The 26316-nt window shown below is 47.2% G+C and overlaps 1 protein-coding gene across 4 annotated transcripts in view; it reads left to right on the top strand.

The window, feature by feature from the left end:
- Positions 1-26316, top strand: part of RUBCN (rubicon autophagy regulator) — a 438544-nt gene that overhangs the window by 398988 nt on the left and 13240 nt on the right. For all 4 annotated transcript variants that reach the window (XM_069617528.1, XM_069617527.1, XM_069617526.1 and 1 more), the window contains 4 exons: positions 1693-1931; positions 9935-9996; positions 18749-18902; positions 19971-20061. In XM_069617528.1, coding sequence (XP_069473629.1) covers positions 1693-1931; positions 9935-9996; positions 18749-18902; positions 19971-20061 — 546 coding nt within the window. The remainder of the gene's footprint in view (positions 1-1692; positions 1932-9934; positions 9997-18748; positions 18903-19970; positions 20062-26316) is intronic.

Raw genomic sequence — 26316 nt, 5'->3', positions numbered from 1 at the left:
AACGCTATGTGGGCTGCCGGTTGACATGTTTAACATGTTTAGCCTGTACGGCACATCAACTTAATTTCATGTATTACATCTCTGTGCCGATGCGGCGACATATGGACATTACCGGGAGAGTAGATGATCTGGTATATTACATTTTGGGCACAGTGGATAATACTGCAGCTGAAGCAGGTCCTCCTCTTCCTCTCCTTGGGTGGTGCTAGCAGAGAATGATGGTGGGTGTTGCATGAATGCACACCAGGTGAAACACAGCTCCCAAAAGTGAACATCTTTCCTCTACGTACTGGGTTCTTCCTTTTACTTTATATTTGACTTCGGGGAGGGAGGATGGCGGGCAGGGGTCAGGTCCAAAAAATAAAATAAATACATTTAAAAAAAAAAAAGCGGGGGGAGTCATTAACATTCCAGTTGAATATGGTGTCACCGGAAATTAGCTTATCAAGGTGCCCTCTGAAATTAGTGGGGGTGGGGGTGCTCTGTACTCTCGCCTTGAGCCCTGATGGCGGGACCGACGAGGGGCACTATAGCCAGAATTAGTGACGTGGTCGGACCACATGGCAAAGGATTGGAGTCTGCCTGTCGCATATGGGGGAAGCGTGTGCTGGGTGAACTAATCCTTTACTGTTAAACATTAGCAAACCTTTGAGCCGATTCGATCTCGACTCTACTGAGAGAGTAACAAAGACCACACAAAAAAGGAATGAGCAGTTACTTTACAAACGTGAAATTCAGATAACATTTCAAGCAAATCATCAGTCATATTTAATGTGCTAAAACATGGATGCAGTTTTTTTAAATATATATTTTGTAATGGCTTTGGTTTAGAATACATGAAATATTGCTTTTGTTTGTCATGTTGTAAAACCATTAGAAAGGGAGACTTTCACAAATAGTAAACTAAAATTCCCCCTTAAGCATTACCGTCTTGCTTTGCATGTATACGCTTGAATGGTGCTGTCGACCGACGTCTGCAAGGGGCTGCAAGGCAGGCGGGAGGTCAAATACTTGTACTCAATTCTATTGCCACAGCCTACATCATCTCTGCTGTCTCCAGGGGCCTATGCACAGGGTCAGATTGGCCCCGTGGCCGGGGCGAAATCGTCCCTGGGGAGTGGGGGCCGGTTTCTGGCCATGCCTGGGCTGGTTTGGAAGAAAAAAAAATAGAAAAACATTTCTATTTTTTTTAATTTTTTCCAAAAAGTCTTTCATATTTCTTAGGTTGATAAATGAGTACCACCACAGGTTGAGTGATATTGTATGCATATTTCTTGTATAAAAAAAAGAGCTTAAGCGTAAGTGCTATACAATAATATTATCATTTGGCCTTGGACATCTGCTTGGATTCACAGTAATTTAGTGTACTTAGGGACAATGCTATTTGATGACACTTCCTGTTTTGTCAAGGGGTGAAAGGTTGTGTTTCATCGCTTCCCAGGATGTCACTGTGGGGTCAAAGGACATCACTTCTGTTGATGTCATCAGAAGTCAAGGGTCGTGAGGCGAGGGGTGGGCCACTTTTTTTTGGGTGACCGGGCCTATTTCTTGTCCCAGTCCGAACCTGCCTATGCATGTAGATCTACACACAATGCACAAGTCCTTGCTTCTCGCCTCCAGTGGCGTTGAGCTGAGGCAGCTTTCCACATCACGTGCTTGACCTCTGACCCCTGCCTGCCTCCCTCCCTCCAGATTACATCCGGCGGCTTCGGTACTGCGAGTACCTGGGCAAGTACTTCTGCCAGTGCTGCCACGAGAATGCCCAGATGTCCATCCCCAGTCGGATCTTGCGGAAATGGGACTTCGGCAAGTATTACGTCAGCAACTTTTCGAAGGACCTGCTCACCAAGATCTGGAACGACCCTCTCTTTAATGTGCAAGACATTAACAGCGCTCTGTACGTGAAGGTGAAGGCTCTTGCGGAAGTGCGGGTAAGGTCACGTGCAGGGCACCTCGAGCATGTGTGCTCCTGAATGTGCTGGCTCTGTGCTATGAGAAGGAATGTAGCAGTGTGCTCGATCTGCCCATACTCGCCCAGTTTGTGGGGTTGGCTTTTCACCGTGCCATGCCCTCACGCAAGCAGTTTTCTCACCTAGTTCACAGAATTTCTTTTTTTGTTTTAATGCCCGCCCTTTTTCCTTTGTTCACCTTTCTTCCCCCCCTCATAAATACTTATATTTCGTGAAAATGACACGCATTCCCTTCTCACCTTTATATTTTCACCATCCCTGCTCTCTTCCATTGACTGTTCTTCTCCTGTTACCTTTCCACCTACACATGCCCATTTCACCATACTTCTCTTTACCTTTCCTTTATTCTTTCTGACTTTTGTACCTTAACCAGCTTTGCCTTTCATCTTTTTTCTCGTGGCTTACCCATCCCACATTGCCCTCCTTGAATGAGCACATCTCTGATATTTCCTTCAGCTGTCTTCGCCTCCTATCCTTTACTCTTTCTTCCTCTTATACTTTATTTTTTTATTTAGTCATTTGTACAGCGCACATAACCCGGAGGCATCTAGGCGCTTTTGCTTAAAGAAGTTGGTTATAGTGGTTACTTACAGAGGTAGGGTTACAGTCCTTGCCTGATTAGCTCGCAAGGGTAATGGATTACAATGGTAGTTTGCATTGGTACAGGTCACTTGCAGAGGCAGTAGATTAGACATTACATGATTGGCTCGCATAAGTAATCGGTTACAGAAATGACTTGGGTTGGTTACAGACAAGATTCCATCCGTTCCATTCGATAGTTACCCAGGGTGCGTCAATCCTTAGGTTAGGTGTGTTCTTGGGCGGAGAGTCCGGTTTTGAGGCCTTTGCAGAAGGACCTGACGGATGGGTGTGTTCTTAAGGCCAGGGGCATGGAGTTCCATTGTTTGGCTGCAATCACCGGGAAGCTGGAGCCACCCGCTTTTTGTCGTCTAAACCTGTTGATGGCAATATGAAACGCGTAGGTGGAGTGGCTAGGTCTGTTGGACTGGGCTTTTGAGATTTGCCTTGCTAGGTAGATGGGTATACTGTTCTCATTGGTCCCTAATATCTCATTAATGCCTCCTATTCTTTTCTTTTAATGTATCCCTTCTGGGCTCCTGCCCGCATTGCTTCCCCTATCCTTCCCAGTTCCTTTGCTCCCCCCGCACTCTTACTTCTATCCTTCATCCCCTATCCTTCATCCCCTACATGCAGCCCCCAGCATCTTAACATGTAACCTGTTTGAGTCCCCTTTATACAGCGCTCCACTGCTTCCAAGCTAGGTGGGCGCTTTATAAACCCCAGACATGCATGCACAAACTGCTGCACGCTTCCAAATGGGCATTAACGGGCACAAGCCGTTCATGTGTCATGCGCCACTTTATCATTAGTCTGAGAGAAAGCTGTTAAATCATACCATTATGTGCCGACGTCCTTAAATTGCGCCCCCTCTGCTGTAAAGTGTTCTTTAGAATCACTACACATAAGAACCAGTTCATTGTGACTATATATCCGCAGAAAACAGGCCACACGAATATGTGTCACACCCAGCGAAATGGAGTACAATACTTCTTTCTGGAACCACAGGCGTTTTCAAATTGAGTTTGCAATTGTTGGGTTTTTAACAGAGCTTATTTGTAAAATGTGTCTGCTGGTCATATTGACACTTTCGAGGGGATTTGGTCCTCCGACGTATTCCATATCTATGACAGGTAATGTCCACAGCTGTGCTGCTTCGGAAAATCTTCGGGGTCTGCGTCCTGCATCAATGACGTCGATGCGCTGTCCCTGAGGAACTCCTCCGATGGCCGACGTCCCCCGATGTGATAAGTAGGACGCACAACGCCCATAGCCTCAGTTCCGTTTTTTCTGCGAACGTGTTCGCTTCGTGAATCTTGGTACGCCTCGACTCTTTGGAGTTTGCTGTTTTCTTCTCGGTTCGTTGAACCTGTTCGGTTTTTTGTGAAGACCTGTTCGTGGCGATGTCTACTTAGTCTTCAACCCAGCGTCCGGGCTTCAAGAAATGCGGGGATTGTGGGACTAAGATGTCGGTCATGGACTCGCACAACGCCTGCCTCTGGTGCCTCGGGGAGGCCCACGATACGGACGACTGTGTCGACTGCCAGTCGCTCACGGCAAAGGCCTTGCGGGAATGGAAGAAGAAGCTGTCGGTAGGTCGGGTGTCTAAGCCCCAGAAGTCGAGGTCTGCGGGGCTTTCAATGGATGACTCGAGGGGCGACTCTCCACGTCATCGTCGGAAGTCCAGTGGGTCTCCTTCCAGGAGTCGGTCTCGCCACTCCTCTGCCTCTTCGAGGCATTCCCGGAAGCGCCGGCATCGGTCGCCTTCCCCGTCCTCTTCCGAGGACTCCGCCCATCGGTGGGTCGCTTATCCCTCCATGCAAGCGACACCGGAGGAATGGGCTTCCTTCGGGAAGCAGATGCTAGCGATTCTTGAATCGCAGGGCACCGGTCCATCCGCGCCTCTGAGTGGGGTCGGTCGGCACCTGTCGAGAGACACCGCTCGTACGCCTCCGGGCTCGGGTGGTCGGCACGGCTCGCGGGAGAGGTCCCGCTCGGATAAGGGTAGCTGTTCTCGCCATGCCCGTTCCAGGTCCCGGTCCTCGACACGCTCGAGACCGCATGATCCTGTGCCAGGTAGTCAACGATTTCTCTCGAGGCTCCGCCTCCGAGGGGGTCGTCGACGCTGTCGGCGCCTAGGTTGTTGAGAGACACGCTCGGAGCTCCGGCTTCGAGGCCTGTGTCGTCAACGCCGTCGATGCTGGCGGCACTGCAGCTGACGTCGACGCCGATTTGCTCGACGCCGTTTCTGTCGACGCCGGCGCCCACTCGTTCAGCGCCCTTGACGCCTTTCGAGGCGGTGGTGTTGGAGGGGCCCCGTGGCACGGGGTTAGCCCCTAGAAAGGCTCTGGCTAAGGTCAGGCACTGCTTTGGTCCCCAGATGTCTTCCTCTCCCCGCCTGGAGTACATTTCAGAGGGTGATGAAGGCTCTGATGACGGCTTGGTTCTGGTTACGGTACCAGATGAGCTTATCTCGGGCCATAGCCAGTTTGATGACCTGAGGCAGTCACTGCATGATGCCAGTGGACTGGACACCTCTCCGGAGGTGGAGTTTTGTAGGCCGGAGCCTGGCACTCATGCCGATTCTTCATATCGGCGCCTTATGTCTCGGGTCACCGAGTACTTGGGTTGGTCTGCTTCCCCAGGGGAGTTCGTTCAGGATGATCTCGTAGACCTCCTTGATCTTGGTCCCCCCACTGACCCGGTTTTGCCGTTTCATATGGCTCTGCAGAGAAGGGTGGCGGCGGCTTGGACTGCTCCGGAGAGTCTCCCGGCAGTGGGCAAGTCTTTGTCGCGATAATACCGTCCAGCCAGTAGCGACCCCTGCTACTTGTCCAGGCACCCCACTCCGGAGAGTTTGGTGGTGCAGGCGGCTACGGCCCCGGCAAAGCAGGCGTCTTATCCTACCATCCCTCTGGATAGGGACGACAAACGTTTTGACGGCTGGGCGAAGAAAGTGTTTTCTTCAGGGGGTATGGCACTTCAGGCGGCCAACTTCATATGTGCCTTGTCTCGTTTCACACACTCTGTGGAACTGTGTTGCATTAGCGGCTGAACGTATTCCCGAAGGGGACGAACGGGATGGTTTCCTTGCTATGGTTCAGGATGGCAAGGATGCCATGTGTGAGGCCGTTCAGTCGGGTTTGGACATGGCAGATTGTGTCAGCCGATCCATGGCGGCGAGCACCGTAATACGCAGGTTTGCCTGGTTGCGGAAGTCTGGGTTCGCTCCTGATGTGCAGTCCCGGCTCCTCAACATGCCCTTTGACGGTGAACATCTTTTTGGCAGCAAGGCTGAAGAGATCCTTGAGATGTTTCAGACCTCCAAAGCTGCAGCAAAGTCGTTGGGCGATGCAGTTCGCCAACCTCCACCTTTTCGTCCTAGGGGACAGCAATGGAGGGGAGGTTCCTTTCGCTATTACTCGTCCTTCAGTAAAGCGAGAGGAGCTAGCAGTCAAAGAGGCCACCGTAAGAGTGCCAGAGGTGGAAAACAAGGGTACTCGAGGTGCCAAGTCCGCTCGGGCAGTTGCCTCTTTGCCCTCAGGCAACGCCGCAGCCGCTACCACTCAGTCATGAGGCCAGGTCCCATGGTTCGCCGGTTGGGGGAAGGCTGGCGCAGCATCTTGTAGAGTGGCGAGCCATTACTTCAGATGTGTGGGTTCTGGAGATCAAAACCCACGGCTACTGTCTTCCTTTTCGGCAGAGGCCTCACGACATTCCACCTGGGAACCTCTCTTTGTAGAGTCCGGATCCGCTACTTGCACAGGAAATTCAAGCCCTGCTGGAGAAAGGCGCCATAGAACGGGTGCCTGTAGCGGAGAGGAACAAGGGATGGTATTCCCCTTATTTTTTGATTTCGAAGAAAGACGGGGGATTGAGACCCATCATGGACTTGCGCGCTTTGAACAAGCTCCTCAGGAAATACAAGTTCAAGATGGTTACTCTCTCTCAAGTCCTCCAGGCCCTTCAACTTCAGGACTGCTTGGTGTCTCTCAACCTCAAGGACGCTTATTTTCATGTGCCGATCCATCCAAAGCACAAGAAGTACCTGAGGTTCGCGGTTGGCGACTCGCACTTTCAGTTTTGGGTCCTGCCGTTCGGATCGACCTCCGCCCCGAGGGTTTTCACCAAGCTCATGGTGGTGGTGGCAGCGCATCTCAGGAAAGGGGGGATTCACGTCTACCCCTACCTGGACGATTGGTTGATCAGGAGGAGCTCTCCCGAGCAAGTCCTGGATCATCTGTCCGTCACCTGCCACTCCCTTCACAAGCTGGGCTTCTCCCTCAATTTAAAGAAGTCCCATTTGACACCAACGCAGTGGCTCCAGTACATCGGAGCAGTGCTCAACACATCCCTGGGGCAGTGTTTTCCTCCCCAGGTGAGGGCTCTTCACATTCAGCAGGTGGTGCACAAGTTTCAACTTGCCCAGAATCTCCCAGCGTCCGAGTTCTTGAGACTGCTCGCCCTCATGGCATCCTGCATTCTTCTGGTGCCAGAGGCTCGTCTGCGGATGAGATCTTTGCAGTGAGCACTCAAGCTCCAGTGGTCTCAGTCCTCTGGCAGGCTGTCAGACCCTGTTCAGGTGCCACCCTCGGTTGCCCAGGACCTTCTGTGGTGGGCCATCGAAGGCAATCTGATGAAGGGGGCCCCATTTTGGCTGCCCTGGCCGGAGGTGACGATCGTGACCGATGCATCCCTCACGGGATGGGGAGCTCAAGCCAACTAGTTGACAGTCAGCGGTCGTTGGTCTCCGTCGGAGTCCAGACTCCATATCAATCTGTTGGAGCTGAGGGCCATCAGGCCTGCCTTGAAGGCTTTTCTGCCGACTGTGCAAGGAAAGAGTGTCCTGATTCTAACGGACAACACAGTGGCCAGGCACTACCTCAACAAAAAGGGGGGGGGCAGGGTCACTTCCTCTGTGCAGGGAGGCGATGCAGCTCGAGTTCTGGGCCATCCAGCAGGAAGTTTTGATCTCGGCGGTTCATCTGGCCGGAGACGACAACGAGACGGCGGACGCTCTGAGCAGGCAGAGCACGATCTCTCACGAGTGGGAGCTGGCCCAGGAGAGTCTCCTGGAGATCTTTGCCCTTTGGGGGACCCCTCAAGTAGATCTCTTCGCCTCCAGTGTCAACCGGAAGTGCGAAAGGTTTTGCTCGCGGGAATTTCCTCCAAAAGGAGCCTTAGGAGACGTGTTTGTGGTGGAGTGGTCATTCCCATTGCTGTACGCGTTTCCTCCAGGCCCGTCATCCCGCAAGTACTGCGGAGGTTACGGAGGTTCGGTTCCCGGATGATCCTCATTGCTCCGGCGTGGGCGCGGAGGACGTGGTACCCGGACCTTCTCGACTTGTCCATCTGCCCTCCACGCCGTCATCCCTACCAAGACGGTCTGCTCTCACGGGAGGGGGGGGTCAGGTTCTCCACCCAGAGGTCAGATCCCTCAACCTTCACGCTTGGTTTCTGAAAGGTTGCGGTATAAGGATTGGGACCTCCCTGAAGACGTGATGGAGGTGTTGCTCTCGGCCAGGCGGCCGGCAACAAAGTCTCTGTACCGTTGCCGTTTGAGAAAGTTCTGCGACTGGTGCAGAGTTAAGAATGTGGATCCTTTTGAATGTGACATTCCCATGGTTCTGTCTTTTTTGCTTTCCTTGGCACACAGGGGCTTGCAAGTGGGTACCATTAAAGGTTACCTGGCGGCGATGTCCATCTTTAAGCGCTCGTCTGAAGAATGTTCCTATTTTAAAATTCCTTTAATTTCTCAGTTTTTGAAAGGGCTCACTAATGTGTTCCCTCTGTCACCTTTTCTGGTGCCCGGTTGGGATTTGAACCTGGTTCTTAAGTTTCTTATGGGTGCTCCGTTTGAGCCTTTACATTCTTGCCCTTTGAGACTGCTAACTCTTAAAACTGTGTTTTTGGTTGCGGTTACTTCTGCTCGCAGAGTGAGTGAGTGAGTGAGTTACAGGCACTTTCAGTTAAGCCACCCTTCACTGTGTTTCATAAGGACAGGGTTGTCCTTGGAGTTCGTCCTTCTTTTTTTCCAAAGGTGGTTTTGGAATTTCATTTGAGCCAGAAGGTGGTTGTTCTGGCGTTCTATCCTCCTCCACATCCTGGTAAGGAAGAGGAGAGGCTCCATAGGCTTGATCCTAGGAGAGCATTGAGCTTTTTTATTTCGCGCATGTACCGGGTCAGAGTGGACGATCAACTTTTCGTTGGTTACGCTGGAAAGCGTTTGGGACAAGCTGTGACGAAACAGACTTTGTCTCGTTGGATTATTTTAGCTATCTGAGTGTTACCGCTTGGCAGATAAGGACCCTCCGGCTGGCTTGCGGGCTCATTCTACCACTACTGCCCTGCAGAGGTGTGTTCCTATTTGTCACATCTGTGATGCAGCCACCTGGGCTTCAGTACATACTTTTGTACGTCACTACTCCCTCGATTCCATCAGAGGGCAGGATCTGGCCTTTGGCAAGGCAGTCCTATATTCCGCAATTTGATTGGGCATGCTTAATTTGTGTTCTAAATTCTTTTCCCACCTCCTTGCTTGGTACTGCTTTGGGAGTCTGTCATAGATATGGAATACCTCGGAGGACCCAATCCCCTCGAAGAACAAGTTACTTTCTTACCTGGTAACGTTCTTTCGATGGGATGGTCCGACGACGTATTCCATATCGCTCCCTCCCTACCTTCCCCGCTGCAGAATTTCTTTTGCGATTGCAGCTTGCGTTCCGCAAGGCCTTGTGTGTCTGACTGGCAGAAAACTGGTGGCACAGGTTCGGGGGGAAAAACTATAACTGAGGCTATGGGCGTCGTGCGTCCTACTTATTACATCGGGTGACGTTGGAGGAGGTCCTCTGGGACGGCGCATCAATGTCATCGACGCAGGACGCAGACGCCGAAGATTTTCCGAAGCAGCACATCTGTGGACATTACCTGTCATAGATATGGAATACGTTGTCGGACCATCCCATCGAAAGAACGTTACCAGGTAAGAAAGTAACTTGTTCAATCGTGTGAATCCTATAGAAATCTTGTTTCAGTTTCCAATGTTTTTGCATCACTTGTAGATGTGTTTGTAGATGAAATTGTGAAATGTTTGTGTATCACTTTTTTTTTTTTTTGTTGACATGTTTGCTATCCCTTTATAGTAGGAAAAAGATTCTAGCCACACCATATTAGTACTGGGTCACACATTCATTTGTTTCCAGCCTTGTCTCTTACTTGATAATCGTTTTACTCGCATCATGTAGCAGTTTGCCAGAATAAAGCGTAACGCAAGCTTCCCTAATTTACAGGAACAAAACCTCATTTTGCCAGATGTGCTAAACTAAAATGTATTCTTAAAGAGGTTGGCAAATTTAGGTTGTCTGGACTGTTCTTTCTTTTTGCAGACGCTGAGGGTGCAACTTATGCATTTGAAGAACATGTTCAAGACATGCAGGCTGTCTAAAGAGTAAGTGTTTCTGGCTTTATTTGGCTGGTCCCTGATCCGGATGCTGGAAGCTTACGAGTCAATTTCTTTTTTTTTTTCTTTTTTTTCATTTGTAATGCAACTATACACGTCTCTCTCTCAAGGCGCAGCAACGGGGTGGAGGAAGGGGAGAACGATCCTACTAGGCCTTGTACATTCGGATCGGGCACGCATTTAAACTGCGCTTAATACCCGAGGTCGATTTTAAGCAAGGATCCGGGATTCCAACCAGTGTTGCTCAGTGTGGTCTTGCTTCCAAGACCTGCTTCCAAGACCTGAGCATTGCCACTGAGCTATCCTCCCATCACATGTCATGACTAGGAAAGTAACATAGTGTGTGTGCCTCAGACAGCAAAACCTTATCACATGTTTTATTTGGCTTCTGTGAATGGAGTGATTGAGCTGCAGAATATAAAAATATCCTTTCTGACAAAAGGCTGTTCTATTGTTGAAATATCTGTCAGGTGAAGGATCAACAGCACACACAGATGTCAAACTAGAAGTTCACCCCTTTACTCACTCTTGTCAGGATGGGAGTGAATAACTTGTACACTCCAACAGGCACCATCGATGGATGCAAGTATGAGAATGATTAATCGAGAACCTAGTTGGGAAGCAACTGGGACATCCCCACGAGTGTTAAAAGTATGGTGGAGGCAGGGGTGTTGCTAGGTTTGTAAAAGATCCAGTTTCTATCTGGGGCTACGACCAAAAGACCCAGGGCTACAGTCGCCCCCAGAATCCCCTAGCGACGGCCCTGGGTGGGGGTGTTAAAAGTACGTTCCAGAGCCAGCAGAAGTAGCTGGAATGGGTAGAGGGATCAGGAGAGAGTGAAGTAGTGTTGAGCGGAGTGATTAGCGATTGGCAAGATCTTTGCAGAGTAGGTTTTTTAAAATCCTTCCTGGAGTGTAGAATGGAGGGCAAGTCTTATCTGCATTGTTAACGTGTTCCAGAGACAGGGTGCGGTGCATGAAAATTCTGGTTTCTGGTCTGTACGTTTGGTGGCTTCATGAGGTGTTCTGACCTTTGTTGATGGCATTCGCTTCACTAGGTAGACTGCCTTGGTTGTGACTGCTTTGTTGGTGAGGCAGGCTGCCTTGAACCTGAAATATGATATGTCATTTATAACGCAAATATAATCCGGGCAGCATTGCTCTAAGTAAGTGCAGCATGGCCGCAAGGCTCAAGGTAAGAGGCAGGGGACTGTGGGGTCAGTTACAGCCCCTAAGTGCACAGTAGGATGAGAGGCAGTGCAGGAGAGACTGATCATGGAGAAGCCTGGTACCCAGTAAGACTGAGGGTTAGCAAGCAGCCAGTCGGCGCAGCAGACGGATAGGTCAGCAGGGGAGAGAGAGAGAGAAATCGGAGGAGAAAAGGATGGTCGTCAGCTGCTTCCAGAACTTCAGGTCGTCCGGCTCTAGTTTGAGAGGGGCAGGGAAGCCATTCCAGAGGGAGGCACCTGCAGAGGAGAGAGCAATCTACCCCCTGCTGTCTGCCTGGAGAAGTGTCTGACCCTCAGAGAAATTGAGGTAGCTCAGCAAAGGGCTTGAGAAGGAAGGTATTTTGAAAGAGAGCATTGGATTTAGTTCTGGCCCCGGCCCCAGAAAGCCTTGTGGACAATGCAGAGGGTCTTGAACTTGATCCTTGCAGCCACCAGGAGCCAGTGGAGAGATTTCAGGGCTGGAGAGATATGGTCCCTGGGCTTCAGGCCGAGGACCAGTCTCAAAGTCGTGCTCTGGATTAGCTGCAGAGGGCGAAAGAAGAGTATGGCAAGGCAGATTGAGAAAGAGGCAGTTGCAGTAATCCATGCTCGAGAGGACCAGAGCTCCGGAGACATTGAGCTTCTGGGGGAAAGTGAGAAAAGGAAGAATATCTCTGAGAAGGAGCATCTGGTAATGGGTCTTCATGGCAACATCGGTGATGTGAGGAGAGAAGGAGACAGTGGAATTTGAAGAGGACATCAAAGTTTTTTGCCTCACAGGAAGGCGTAGGAAGAGGGCTCAAGGAGGGCGGCCAGAGTGTGAGAGGGAAAGCGGGAGCAGGGGTCCCAATTAGATCGTTGGAGGCGCACCAATCCTGAATCGCAGATAGTCAGGAATGAGCCAGAGAGGAGAGGAGGCTGAGGGGAGCATTAAAGAGAGCCGAGTGTCATCTGCATAACACTGAAAGTTAGAGAAGATGGAGATCAATGTCTACTTGGCCCCTTAATCCCACCTGAAGACCCAGGGTGAGAGGTTAGAGCCCTGGGGAACACCACATGTGGAGAGATAGTTGGTGGAGAAAATTGACCCAATTTGGACTTGGGAGGGTTGGTCCAGGAGGGAGGTCAACCACTCCAGGGCCTTATCCGTGATGCCCAGGTTCTCACGCAGTTGCTGGATCAGGATGGCGTGATTGACCATGTCAAAGGCAAAGGAAAGATCAAGGAGGATGAGGACAGAAGGGAGGATTGAATCAAGATTAGTGAGCAGATCTTCACGGGTGTTCAGGAGAGCAGTTTCAATACCTATGGCTGCTATGTGAAGCCAGGTGGATGGTCATGGTAACAACCAACAGATTCCATGTGAAGAGTAAGCTGGGAGAAGGCCAGCATTTCCAGGAGTTTGCCGAGTGATAGAGATTGGGCAATATTTTGCCAGATAGGTAGGATCGGCAGAAGGCTTTTTAAGGAGAGGGTGCACAAGGGAGTGCTTGAGGAGAGGGGGGAAAGTTCCAGTGGCAAAAGAGTGATTGCAGAAATCGGCCAAGGCTGGAGCAAGGTTATCAATGTGGTCCATGATGGTTCTGGAGGAGCGACTGGATCTAGAGAGCCATCCAGGAGTGGATTATATCCTCCTGTCCCTAGTCTGGGGGAGACGGGTTTTGGGGAGGATTATCATTTTTATGCTTCATCCCCTCTCCTAGTGAGACCCCCCCCCATCACGTTTTACTGGACTTATGAACCTTTTTCTTTAATCCTGAACAAGCAGAGCCTTTTTCAACTCATTCATTCTTATGGGCTCCGTCTTTTGGAACTCTAATCTTTGTATTTTACCTGTACTATGGAGTCTATATTCCTCCATAGCTCTTAAAGGCATCTGTATTGTACTATTGCAGCACAGAGCTCCTTATGGGCAGTGTTGCTGGGGACCCTTAGGGTCCTCCTTTGAGATTACTTTCTATATCCTAGAGTAACTACAGTTCTTCAAGATGGAGAGGGATGCTTAGTATCTCTCCTAAAACTTTATAGTCTGGGAGATTGGCACACACCACCTTAAGCGGAGTGCCAAAGGGATACCTAGTATCCTTTTCTCTGCTCCTCTGACTTTTTAGTCACATAGACAATCTCCTAGTTATGGGTGGTGGCAGTGGATGTGTCAAACTAACTATTGTCATTTTTGTACTTCAGGCTACGTCCATAGCCTCAGTAGTGCAAAATAGGGGCACCCAAGTACCAACTTCGGGCCTCACTTCTTTTTTCCGTTACTGCTACGGAATTGCCGCCATTTTGGCTGCACCACTGAATTCTGAGTTGCAGCAATGCAGCAAGAGAGATTGGCAGGGATGGGGCAGAGCCTAAATAGCGGCTTGCCAAATGCCATGTCAGTCAATCAATAAAGGTCTGGGGCTCAAAGGGTCCATTGACAAACTATTCTGGCGGCTTAGGACTGCCATTTAGCCATAGCCAAGCCCAAAGGAAGTGAGAGAGCTGCAGGCCTAGGGACCTCCACTACCTCAAACCAGTTAGGACAAACATGGAGGTTGCCATTGTGGGCTCACAAAGAGCGCAGGTTGTCAGAATGGGGCTATGCAGGTAAGGATAGCCACTGACAACATCTGCCCAGCAACAGACCTTCAGGCACCATGTGTACTGGGGCTAAACGATCCCAGCCCCCACATCTGGGCTCACACACAAACCGCCTGTTAGGCCTGGATAGCAGCAGTTTTCACCGGGAAAGTGCTCCCCATATATGGCAATTCCAGACCCGAGGGAGAAGGATGGCAAAATAACATTATGGCCAAAGGAAAGGCATAAACCTAGTGGCATTTCTTTGGGTGCTAGACACCCTTAGGAGCCATTTGCAGTAAATGCAGAAGTGCATGAGTAAAAAGGACAAATCGTGGTAGAAAAATATACACTGCCACCAGCCCAGCCACAGCACATTGTAAATGTAACCAAAAAGCCATTACAGAAAAAGATAAAAGGATACGAAGTATCTTAAATACACTTCACTTCAGGGTGAGTGAAATTGTCGCAATACAAGAAATCCACAAAGCGAGACAGTCTCTCTGTGCTGATAATCTTATGGACTAATCAGTTTCCCCATAAGAAGGAGCAAAAAGGCCAGGGAAGTAAAGTAGGAGGATTTACTTGCCTCTAAGGTCAGGAGTCCAAACCAAGAAAGAAGAAAGGGTGCCCAATAGGAGTCTGTGAGAGGAAAGCAGCAACACGAAATTATTTCCTAACTCTGGCAAACCAAAACAGCCTAGATAAGTGATTTTGGCAGGGTGTTGGGCGTTTCAAAACCTTTCCAAGTGGCAGCTTCTGAAACCAAGACTGAAGACCCTGGCAGTAAAGTATGGCGAGGGACAATAAAATGGCCCTGGATAAAAGGTCTAGTCCCAGCAGACGATGACCAAAAACCCTAACCATTGATCCGCCCAGGCCACTGCATCGAGGCAGTATGGCCAGAACTGGGCCTAGAAATGCAGTAATGATGCAAAATGGAGAGTAATCCTCTGGCGGGTAAGAGGACTTACTCTAATTCCAAACATTTAGCAGTGCTGCAGGTAGGAACATGGGTTCCCCCGACATGTGCCTTCACTCACGGGTGCTGGTTCCTGTCATCCCACCAAGCTCAGGGGATTTAAAACACAGGTTTTGGGGGCCAGATAATCAGGATGGCACCAAAAAAGGCCAAGCACTCGGGCCCACTCTCGTAGGAAGTGTGGCCTACTGCGGTCCAGGAACTGGTCTAAACCTGTTCAAACTACTATGGCGGCTGCCAACTTTGGCTTGCAAAGAGCCCACATGGGTTGGATGGCCCTAAAACATGACCAAGAGTAGAACCTAAAAATAAAAATAGTACCTTAATGTCTATAATAAAGGTGCCTTGGGGTGCTAATGCAGTAATTCAGACGAAACAGAATATTAGCTGTCCCTAGCTGCAGGAAAGACTTTCTTTTTGCTGCTCTCCTCTCAGACTTCCTTGTGACCAACACCCTTTGTTTTTGCTTTGTTTTGACTGCTGGCCCGACGTTTTGGAGGTAAGTAAACCGTTCTGCTTTTCTTGCCTTGCTATGTGTTCATTTATATGGGGAAACTGATCGGTCCTTAAAACCGTGGCCTCTTAGTGAATTTCTTGTGTTTTTAAAGCTACACACATCACCTTTTGAGAGAAGTGTGGTTAGGATACTTAGTATCATTATATATTTGTTTTGTAACCTTGTACTTTCAATTACAATGTGTCCAAGATGTGCTGTGGCAGCAGATATTTTTCTACCCTGTTTTTGACTTTTTACTTGTGCACTTTGGCATTTCGCTGCTGTTGTGCTATGGTAAAATGCCAGGCTATGGTACTCTTTATGGCGTTAATGCCCTAAGGAGTACCATATAGTCTAAATAGCAACCCCCCATGATTTTGCCTGTCTTTTGGCCTTCTTCCTGCCCTCTCAAGTCTGAAGGTGCCATATAGGGAAAGTCCTTCCCCAGCATAGCATCTGCTTTCCCAGGCAAAGTAGTGGTCTCAGTGTGTGGCCAGATGTGGGGGCTGGGACTATCTGGTCCCTGTCCACATCCATATCAATGGGTGCCTGTTGTCGGGCAGTATGTTTGGCCAATGGCTGTCTGATTGGACAACCCCTGCCAGTTTGAATGGTGCAGATCCTCATCAGTGGACCTGGGGGTGACTTCAGTTCAAATCCTGGATCAAAGGACTACTGCAGCCATTCTAGAGATTGATGGAGCCAAGATGCATGGATGGAAGTTGCAGCAGCTGACCAGCATTGCCATTTGTCAAGTCCTAGTGAAGCCCTGCTCCTCTGTCGTGATTTCAAGAAGACCGATGTTGGTACTTTGACCCCTGGACTGGTGGGAACAATCAGTCTCATCCCTGCTTTAGGATCTCTGCCTGATGAGCCTTTGGAAGTGGCCCTGGACTGAACAACTCTCTTCTGGACTACCTCGCTGAGCCGTCACCATTCTGAGTGCACCCTTGAAACCTGGAGGATCTTCAACTTGTGCCACAAGACACCTGCTTCTGTATTTCCAGCCTTTCAGTCCCAATAGAAGCTATGCAGGGCCTGTTCCTTGGTTTGCCAACCGAAGATAGCCTGTTGCCGCCTGAATGTGGTGATTCCTGCTGAATCCAGTCTTTGCTTCCTGAAGATCTCCTGAGGTCAACTGCTCTGCAGAAGTCTTCTTCCTTTTCGTGGCAAGAGTCAGCAGCTGGCCTGCCTCTGAAACCTTAATGCAACCAACAGAAACTAAATCCTGTGCCCGAAAAAAAGAACCCTACATCTGTGGCTCCTGAGTCTGCCCATGACCAGACCAGCACAGAAGTATGTGGCCCCAATGGATTCCGGAACACCCAAAGTGGTCTGTGGGAAAATCACTGTAAAAGGGGTAAGTTAACTAACTTGTTTTGTCACCCCCCCATCCTTCATCGGGCTATGTAAAGTCCTTGACCCCTCTCTCCCTTACCTGACTCAGATCGGTGGTGGTCTAGTCAAGTGTTCACTCTAGTGTGGTGGGATAGAGATAGCTACTTACCTAAACCTTTGGAACACTGAATGGCAACCACTGGCACTGCTCTATCCAATAGTAAACCTACCTGAACAATATAACTTGTGGTACTGGTTACTCAAGGGTACAAGTCCCATTCCATCCGAGGGCAGTAGGTACTATGTTAGGGATTTCTTTCTGGGATTGCTCTTAAGGGTTTTATGTGTATTTTCTATAGTGAATACTTAACTGTTTTTTTTCACTGGTTTTTAAATCAACTGGTTCTTTTCACTGACTTTCCCACATAGTTATTGAAAGGATTGCTGATAAATCTGTTAACTGCTGTTTAACTGTCTTTAAGTTAAATTGTAGGGCTTCTCTCCAGAACCCACTACAGTGGATGTATATGCATTTAATAGTTTTGTGACAATACTTCCATGAAACATGCATTGCTTAGTGTGTATTTTAGAGGTCTAGTAAGTCAGTATATATTTGTGTACTTCTATGTCCAACTGGAATTATTGTAGTGCCCTATGTGTCTCATTGTAGCCCTAGACAACTCCCATTCCTCTTGAGACTAAGCCTTACCACTCTGCTGCCTGCGTGGATTCGGTTTGGCTTGATTTCAGTGTCTTTTATGTTTACCATAATAAGTTGGTCTCCCAAAATCAATCCGCAGGGTTGATTTTGGAAATCCATTTTAATACCGATGTGTTCCCTATAACCCAATGTAGGGTAATAAAATCACTTTGGGGCAAAACCGGGGTGTTTAAAAATCACCCATAGACCTGGTAGCCTTATGGGTGACTCAGAACCATATACTCCTAAGGAGTAAAACAGGATGTAGTGTTGGGGCGGCTTCAGCAGGAGTCCCTCTGACCACCAAAATGAACTAGAAACACCAGAACACAAAAGGAAAGAGGCAGAAAGAGTACAGGTGCCATAAAATGAGCTAGTCAAACCCCCCAAAATGGAGTTCTGCCCTAATACAGGCATTCCAGATAAAAGGTCATGGCCTCATTTGCTGTAAGTGGTGGTTCTTGAAACAGTGGAGCTGAACAGATTGCACATGAGAACCCCATGTCTGTGGAGTTTAACATGTGTGCATGTGTTTGTCACTGAGGCAGTGGCCTTATTTGCAAATGCTAGAGAACGTTCTGCAAGGAAAAGGCAGCCCTTAAACAATAATAGGGAAATATTTTGGAAAATAAAAAATATGGGGCTTCATGTACACACTAGCAAGTAACCACTGCTTCAGTTCTGCTGCTTTCCAAGTTGCTCAACTAGGCCCAGGAGCCTTTTGCAACGATTTTAAATATGGCACCTTGACCTTTCACTCACCTCCTCTGTTGTGCAATTTCTGACATGCAAAGTATACGCATCCATCAACCGGTCCGTACTGTAAAAATAATTGTCTTGTAACCCTAGTTCTAGAAGATGGAGCCTGAGTCACATGCATCGCACCCAACCTCGCAGCGGGCAAGGGTGGCAGAATGGAAATAGCTGCTGTTTAGACTGAGCAGGACCATAATCTGCATATAACTTAGTCTGATGGGTGTTTCACTGTAATCGAGGTCTGGTTTCAGATGATCCTTCGTTGATGTGCTCACATTGTTTTTAACATTTTCTATAAAAAAGTCTGACCACCAGATCACTAAGACTAAGAGTTTCTGAATCTAAATTGATTATCGGTTGTAAAAATAGTGCCTTGAGTAAGTATTCATTCCAAGAAAGTACTATTTGTTTCCAAAAATATTTAATTAAACTATGTCCCCGACATTTGCCTCATACTTGAATCCCTGAGTTTATACATTAGAGATGCATTTTTAATTTTACTGCTGTGAACTCTGAGATGTTTATCCAATTATTTACGGAGATTACGGTCTAAATTCAGAACTGTGTTCCTCTAGATTAGTCAATCATTTCAAAGAATTTGGTTTTGCGGCTTTGAGGTCTGGAATTTATTTGTGATTTAAATTCAGCTAAAACCTTCCTTGCTCTAGTTAAATTCTAGTCCTTGTTAATTTCTAGGCTACTGGATTCCTTTGATACACTCCCTGGTCATCTGACAGAGGATCTCCATCTTTACTCACTAAATGACCTCTCCATCATCAAAAGAGGAGAGCTGGTGCCCCACTTCAAAGAGATGCTGCGGACAGGCTCTCTGCACGTTCAGAAATGCATGGTGAGTAGTATACACTTAAGTATGATTTATTCACCAGGTAACCTCAAAGGAATTGGCATGTCAAGTGTCCCAGGTGATTTTATTAAGAATGATAGTGATGCATGATTTTTTAATTCACTTAAGTGCACAAGGCAGGTTTGGTCCCGAGGTTAGTGGGTTACAGGCAAGTGCAACCTTCTTTCTTTAAGTTCCTACTTAGGCTGTGCATTATCCTGTTTTGTTTTTTCGGCTAATTAAAGGTCCATTTGTATTGTGGCAGCACCACCACCACCATCACCCAATGTCTTTACTGGAGGAAATCCCTTTTCTAAAACATTACATAAGAACTAGATTGATTAGACATCTCTGTTCCCAGTTCTGTACCAAATAATGTTCACTTTTCTGTATTCCTGCTCGTCTTAGTTCACTCTCTCGTCTAAGACTGTTCCTTGTCCTGGGAAATCACTGTAGATGCTCCATTTGATTTTGTACAGCAGAAACAGAGGGCTGTGAGCATGATTGCGTCTGGCATAATGTAAGAAAGAAAGTCCCTTTTTTGCCCACTTGGGCCACCTGCACGTTTTGATTTTCTCCTTTGATTCCCTCACCATTTTCCCCCATTGAGTCCCTAGCCAAGTCTCACAAGGGGTGCAACTCTGTTTTGTGCCCCTTAGTATTCCTTATGGTAATTCGAAGGAGATGGATTTAACTCTGATACCAAGTGCACCGCTCTATGACTGATGCAACACATTTCTTTAAAATCTAATAAATGTGGCTAATGCGGCTTGCCCAATCAGAGCCATTCTTGGCGTAGTTGCTAAGGTGATCATGCCAGTCTCCGCAGGAAGTGCTCCCGCAGATGCGCATCCCATATTGTATGTAAACTAAGTTTCTTAAGTACTCGCTGGCATTTCTGTGACTGCATATTTTTTTAGAAAACCCAAGAGAAGGTAGCAATGGAAGAATGTGGCGAATGCAAGCATATTGTGACAGCATGTGTCATTTTGTGTTCAAGGAGCTTCCTGAACATTGTCCGAGTGTGCCTTCTTATCGTTAATGTCTCACATTTGCTTTCTGCTCTCGTTGCAGCTGTGCCAAGCGAAGGGGTTCATCTGCGAGTTCTGTCAGAACGATGATGTCATTTTCCCCTTTGAATTGAATAAGTGTAGGAGGTGTGAAGGTAAGTTCTTCACATTGCTAGCGCTGTTCTGGGACCTTCCAGTTCTATATTTTGGATAGATTTTAATAGCATTTTTGTGACCCTCCTCTGATGGGACTGACTAGAGTGATGACCAAATATGGGCTGCCTATTGCCTGTGATGGAGGGACTGACATCCTCACTCTTTGACTTGCGAGCAACAGCCGGCACTAAGCCAGCACAGTAGCGCTCTTAAGCCCCACTAAGGTCACGCTATTTCATGTTCTTTGGCAGGGCCAGCCTTTGGCGCTAGATAGGACAGCCTTGTAAATGCAGTTTATTTCCAGCACAGCACTAGAGGATGGTGAACTCAGAATCCCAGTGACCATTCCAGGAGAGGAACTGGGGTATTGGGGGCTGGAGAAAGGGAGTCTCCTAGTCTAATGCAGTAGGGCACGGCCGGTTCTGAAGTGGAGGACCATGGTAACCCATACATAATAAAAGATTAAGCCCTACACAGACTGTGAGTACAGTGTTGCATGCACAAGTAGGAACTGAGCATTTATAGATACGTTTAATCTCAAAAACACTTATCTGTTTTGAACGTTCTTATTGCAAGTATATTGTTCAACTAAACTTAACTAATATTCATGAGTACACACCATAAAGCATTTTTTTAATTCATACACCGCATAAAATGAAAATCTCTTATGTCAATTTCTCAATCAATCCAATGATACATGACCCCATGTAATTCCCAAAATTATTCTTGCTTTTCAATACAACCGAATTAAAAGAAATTGTAGTTCTGTTTGTGATTCCATCAGGAGTGTCATTGGCGCCTCAACGTCTTATGGTTCCTATATGACCCCTTCTTCATGCAGGAACAATTCTGAATTCTATACATACATCAGTATTAAACACTAATACACAATGTCATTTTTCAGAAAACGTATATCTTATTCAAAATGATTACTTGCCTTATCCAAAACTAGATCTTATTACGAGTCCTCATGTATAGGGTTGTACAAACGGAATTATCTTGTTTGCAATATCTAGAAAAAGTAGATGTGGGTCTATTATTGAGTCTTACATCTCCAGACAATTGAGAAACGTGATGGGTCAAATTATTCAAGAATATCACCAGATAAATGAAGAATTTTCCTTTCTGATCTATTAAATTCCAGCAAGTTAAGTGGGGGTTAATGAATAGTACTTTTCTAGAATCTGGGATTCAATTCCTCTTGGGAGAAGAACTATTTAGCTGCACTTAGAATCTAATTGGTTTTTATTTTCCAAACCTGGTACAAACAGTTGAGTCCTTAAATGCGTAGACTTGCATTTAAAACGGGTCTCTTAACGAAGCAGAACCGTATTAAAAGCATTTAAATACAATGGATGAAAAGAAATTGTGTTCTGTTTTGACAAATCTTTAACTAAGTGATTTTCATTGAAAACACAACCTTTGTGAAAAATATTTGTTGAATGTATTGAAATCTACATACAAATATAAATCTAATGTAAACTGATCAGTCCTTCAGGTTATCAGTACTGGGAAACGGTTTCCCTATTGCATTTTGTGACTTTTTTTGACATTGCACAGAGCATTTTACAATGCAGTGCAATGGGGATACTTTATCACCCTAACTTTTTACACTTGGGATTTTTGGTTGCATTTAGGCATATATAAAAGTAAGCTGGTGGCAGCAGATATATTTTTACCATTATCTTTAGTGTGCACATCCTTGTTTACCACATATGGCTATTCAATGTGGCTAGTGCCCTAAAATGGGCTTGCCACAAGATTGTCCTTTGGTCATATTGTAGTTTGGTCTTCTGCCTGCCTTGCCAGGTCAGGAAATCCCTTTATAAGGTCAAGCGCTTATCCAGGAAAGCTGCTGCTTTTGTGGGCTAGTTATGCCTTTGTGTTGATGTGGGCTAAGGAATGGAGTGCGACTGTCTGATCCAACTGAACATCCATGGTGCCAGAGTCTGTAGGGCAAGATTGAAGCCAGTAGTTGTCACTGATTGAACTATTGGCTGTTTTGAATAGTGCAGATCCTTACCATTGGTGGGCTTGGACTTGCTTCCAGCCTGAGCTTTGGATAAGAGGACACCTGCAGCCATTTCTTCTGATCAGCGTTGGAGCCAAGAATCCCTCATAGACTAACAGCCAACTGAAGATCCGAAGAAGACTCTTGAAGGGGCCTGGCATTCCTTTCTGTGACTGGCACTGGTGAAGCCCTGTTGGACTACCTGGTCTCCGAAGACCCTGAGCGGTGCTTTAGCCCTTGGACTAGTGGGACCAACTAGTCTCGACGTCTTCTCGAGAATCAAGCCATCCTGAGCCTTTGGAAGTGTGCCTGGACCACCTGGTGATCTGACCAGCTCTTGTGGCTACCTCCCCAGAACTGTCTCAGTTCCATGGTTGCACGCAGTAGTTTGGTAGTCTCCTCCTTGTGCCACAAGTCACCTCCCCTCTGAATTTCAGCATCCCAGCATCTATTAATTTGTATTTATTGGGTATTTTTAATGCGCCTATACACAATGTGTTACTAGGGATCCTGTACTAGAGAAGCTTCTGTGACCAGGACTGGAAGGATGCCTTTCGCCGCCTGGACCTCTTCTTTTGCCTGTCCTGTGAAGTGTCCTGAAGAGCCCTGCATTGGTTGTTCTTGCATTTCTTCATCACCAGGGATTGCATCTGAAACTGCCCAGAAGAATCCTTGCATCTGCAGCTCCTGGAGACCTCGCGCTGGAATCAACGGCAGGAACTTCAAGCCTCTACCGATCCCCTTAACCTCCCCAATTTTCCCCCAGCCCTAGGGTTTGGACTACTAAAGTTTGGGAATTATCTTGGAAACTGGTTTCATCATTTATTGCATTATTGTAGTTACCTCCTGTGTTGAATTTATATTTACCCACAAATTGTTGCTTTTGTTTTTAAACCTGTCCTGACTGTTTTAAAGTTTTGCTCCCATGGCCATTTGCTAGTATTGTTCTGGGAAGACTGATCAGTCCTTCCGACTATCATTACTGAGAAATTGTTTCCCTTTTGTCTTTTTACCTTTTTTGGTAACTTTTGAACAGTGCACACAGCATCTTAATGCAGTGCAGTGGGGATACATTTGTATTGCCCTATTCTTGTATACTTGGAGTTATTGGTTACATTTATATGTGCCTAAAGACAAGCTGCTTGCAGCAATCACATTTTAGTGTGCACATTCGCGTTTACCTCGTATAGCTACTAAAGGTGGCTAGTGCCCTAAAATACGCTTACCACAAGGTATTTTTGCTTGTTCTTTGGCCATTTGTGTTTGGCCGCCTTCCTACTTTCGTGTTCGGAAATCCCATATAAGGTCATGTACTTGCTGCTCCTTCGATTTATGCAGGAATCTCAGCAGTGCCAGCTAGTTTCAAGTCGCCGTCCTGCCGAATGTCAACCCCCAGCTTCAAGGGATGCTGCTCTGGAAGGTCTTCAACCGCGACTGGAAGGTCTCCTGCTGTCACCTGTGTGTGGTAGCTGTTGCTGGATTTCACCTCCCCCAGTCTGGTGAAGTGCCCTGAAGAGGTCTGCATCGGTGCCTTCTGCATTTCTTCTTTGCAAAGGATTGCACTCTTCTCCTAGGACTGATCTGAAGAATCCTTGCACTCGCTGGTCCTGGGCAGCTCTTGCTGGAACCAATGGCAGGAAAACCTATCTCCATCTACCCACCTCGTTTCCCTTCTTCTGCATCACTACTTAACATTTTGTTGAATAAGTTATTGAATGCATTCCTGAAAATCTAAAGGTGGCTGTATATATAATTGTTGTGTAATATTATCACCTGCTTGCTTCTTTCCCTACTGTGCTTTGGGCATAGAATAAATATAGTATTTATGTACTCCCTGTCTAAATTGAATTATTGTGTGCTTCACTGTGTGGACTCAATGTGGACCCCTGACCCCACTTGCTCTCCTGAAAATAGCCTTGACTGCTATCCTCTGCTACCTTGATTGAGTTTTCACTAACCTATCAGTTATCCTGTTCACTAGTACTAGGGTGGCCTCCTAAAATCTGTCCACTATGCCAGATTCTAGAAATCCATCTTCTCTGGTTCCTATGCTTTTCTTCAACATTTGGGAACTATGTATAGCGCTTTAGGCATGCGTTTGAAAGTGTTTGGATAACGATAACCAATGATGGCTCCCATGTAATGCTACAGGCGTGAAGCTCATCAGCTCTTGCAGTACTATGATTTCCCAAAAAGCTGGGTCTCTTGTATTGTGGTGGCTGTCATGAAGTATATATACACTGTTTGAGCGGTGGAATGAGGCAGATGACGAGTGACCTTGTTAGGTGAAGGAGATTTGGCATAGAAGTGAGAAATCTACCTGTGAGAACCCCAGCACTTTTTGATGGACTCGTCGATTTCTTGGTCTGTTCTCCTGAGTAAGTAGGAACCTTATTCCCACTCACTCATTCTTTTACTTTTGTAGCACACAGCACCTTTTGTGCAGTGCTGCTGGGAGTCCTTTGGGCTTCGCTTTGTATTTCCTTTTATTCTCCTTGTGGCAACACGTGTTCTCAAGGGTAGAGGGATACTTTTATCTTTTCTACATGTTCTATTGTGATATCGGCACACACCACCTTATGTACACTGTATCCCCCTTCTCACTGCTCCTGTAACATTTCTGTTAGTGACAAGCATACCTGAATGGCCGCTGGAAGTGGGACGTGTTCTTACTGGCTTTTAAGTGATTTTATTTTTTTAATTTATTTTTACCCGCAGGCTGTTTTCACAGCCCCGATAATGCACAGAAGTGTCACCATTGACCCAAAATGGTGGCTCTGTTCTTTTTCCGCCACTTCTTGTGTGCTTGTACTTTCTTGGTACTTCTGCCGTGCTGGGTGGGGTAGGTCCTGGTTGACTTTTGTCTTCGGCTCGAATCCTTGTGAAGCCTGCCAAGGCTCCAGAGTGTCTGTGAAGACAGGAAACGAGGGAGGAGTCAAACGCTGCAATTATTTGTTTTCTGGCATGCCTGCCTGGTACCAGTTCCGATTGGGAGGCTGGCTTTCCTGGCAGGACATCCATCCCCAAAGTTTGAATGTAGCATGAGTGCTGATTGGTTGGGTTCGTAGATAAATGGTTTGGATCCTGAGGCTGAAGACAAGGTGACCACTGGAACAGAAGAACCGAAAAAGATGAGAGATGCCTGCAGCACTTTCCAGTAACAAAATATGCCAGCTGAAGTGACTGCTGCTGTCCTGACCCTGTTTTTGAAAAGACAGGGAAGCTTTGAAGAGGATGACTTCCTCCCATTAACTGATGGGCAGAATCTGTCCTAAGACAACCTGCGATTTGAGCCATCCCACAACGACCTACAGCCTTCCTGGGCTGCAAACCACCAATAACCTGGGACCTGCGACCATCCTGCAGTGCATCGTCTTACGAAGACCAAAAGGCCCCTCACCAGAGTGCAGGACCAAGCAAGCGAGGCGAATCGATCGGACGAGAACTGTTCTTCGCTGGTGTCTGAAAAGGAACAGATCTGCTTTGGAGTTCTTTGCTGGGAGCCCCTCTCTATAATGCTGCGTGAAATCCCATCCAGAGTCCCTCCTTTCATCACCACACCAGCTACATCGTGAAGGCACCCAGCTTCATCTTCTTCATTGCTCCTAAGGCACTGTGGGACCAGCGGTAATACTTACCTAGAGTCATTCTGTGGCTCCTGTTTTGCTGAGGTGGCAATTCGTGTGTTTGGGAATTCGCCTATGCATGTTCACCTAGGCCCAACGCTAGTGTGCATGCAAGGAGCCTTCTCCGAAGTCCCTGAACCCTTTTACCAACAAAAACTGTTACTTACCTGATACAGAAGAATTCCACAGAGACTCTTTACTACAGCTTGTTCCTGTCTTTGTGTCTGCCATTCTCACACTGAAAGAGACTCCAAACTAGATATGGAAGGACTCCTAATGCCTGGGCTCTGTGAAAAGATTGCTAAGTAACTTACCTTGTGTTGGTGTGGTTTCTGTCATAAGGATCTAAAACCAAGTTAATGGCGTTTGAATTGCATTGCCATTCTGGAAAGTAATTACCAAGTTCTTACCTACCTTTTTTAATTCTCTACTATTCTAAAAAGTAACTACCAAGTATTGTACTCAGTTACTACTGTGGGTAGTGTAACTGCATTATTCCGGAAAGAAAATAAGTTGCATAGTTTACTACAAAGTGGTTTCTTACTTACCTTTTGAATTGTCTACTATGCTAAAAAGTACCCAGAAGCCCTATAAAAGGTTTACCTGCTTGTGTTGGT

Source organism: Ambystoma mexicanum, chromosome 10 (assembly GCF_040938575.1).
Source record: "Ambystoma mexicanum isolate Mex_15411 chromosome 10, UKY_AmexF1_1, whole genome shotgun sequence".
NCBI lineage: Eukaryota > Metazoa > Chordata > Amphibia > Caudata > Ambystomatidae > Ambystoma > Ambystoma mexicanum.
The sequence above is the reverse complement of the archived record's forward strand: the minus strand, read 5'-3'. Positions and strand labels throughout refer to the sequence as shown.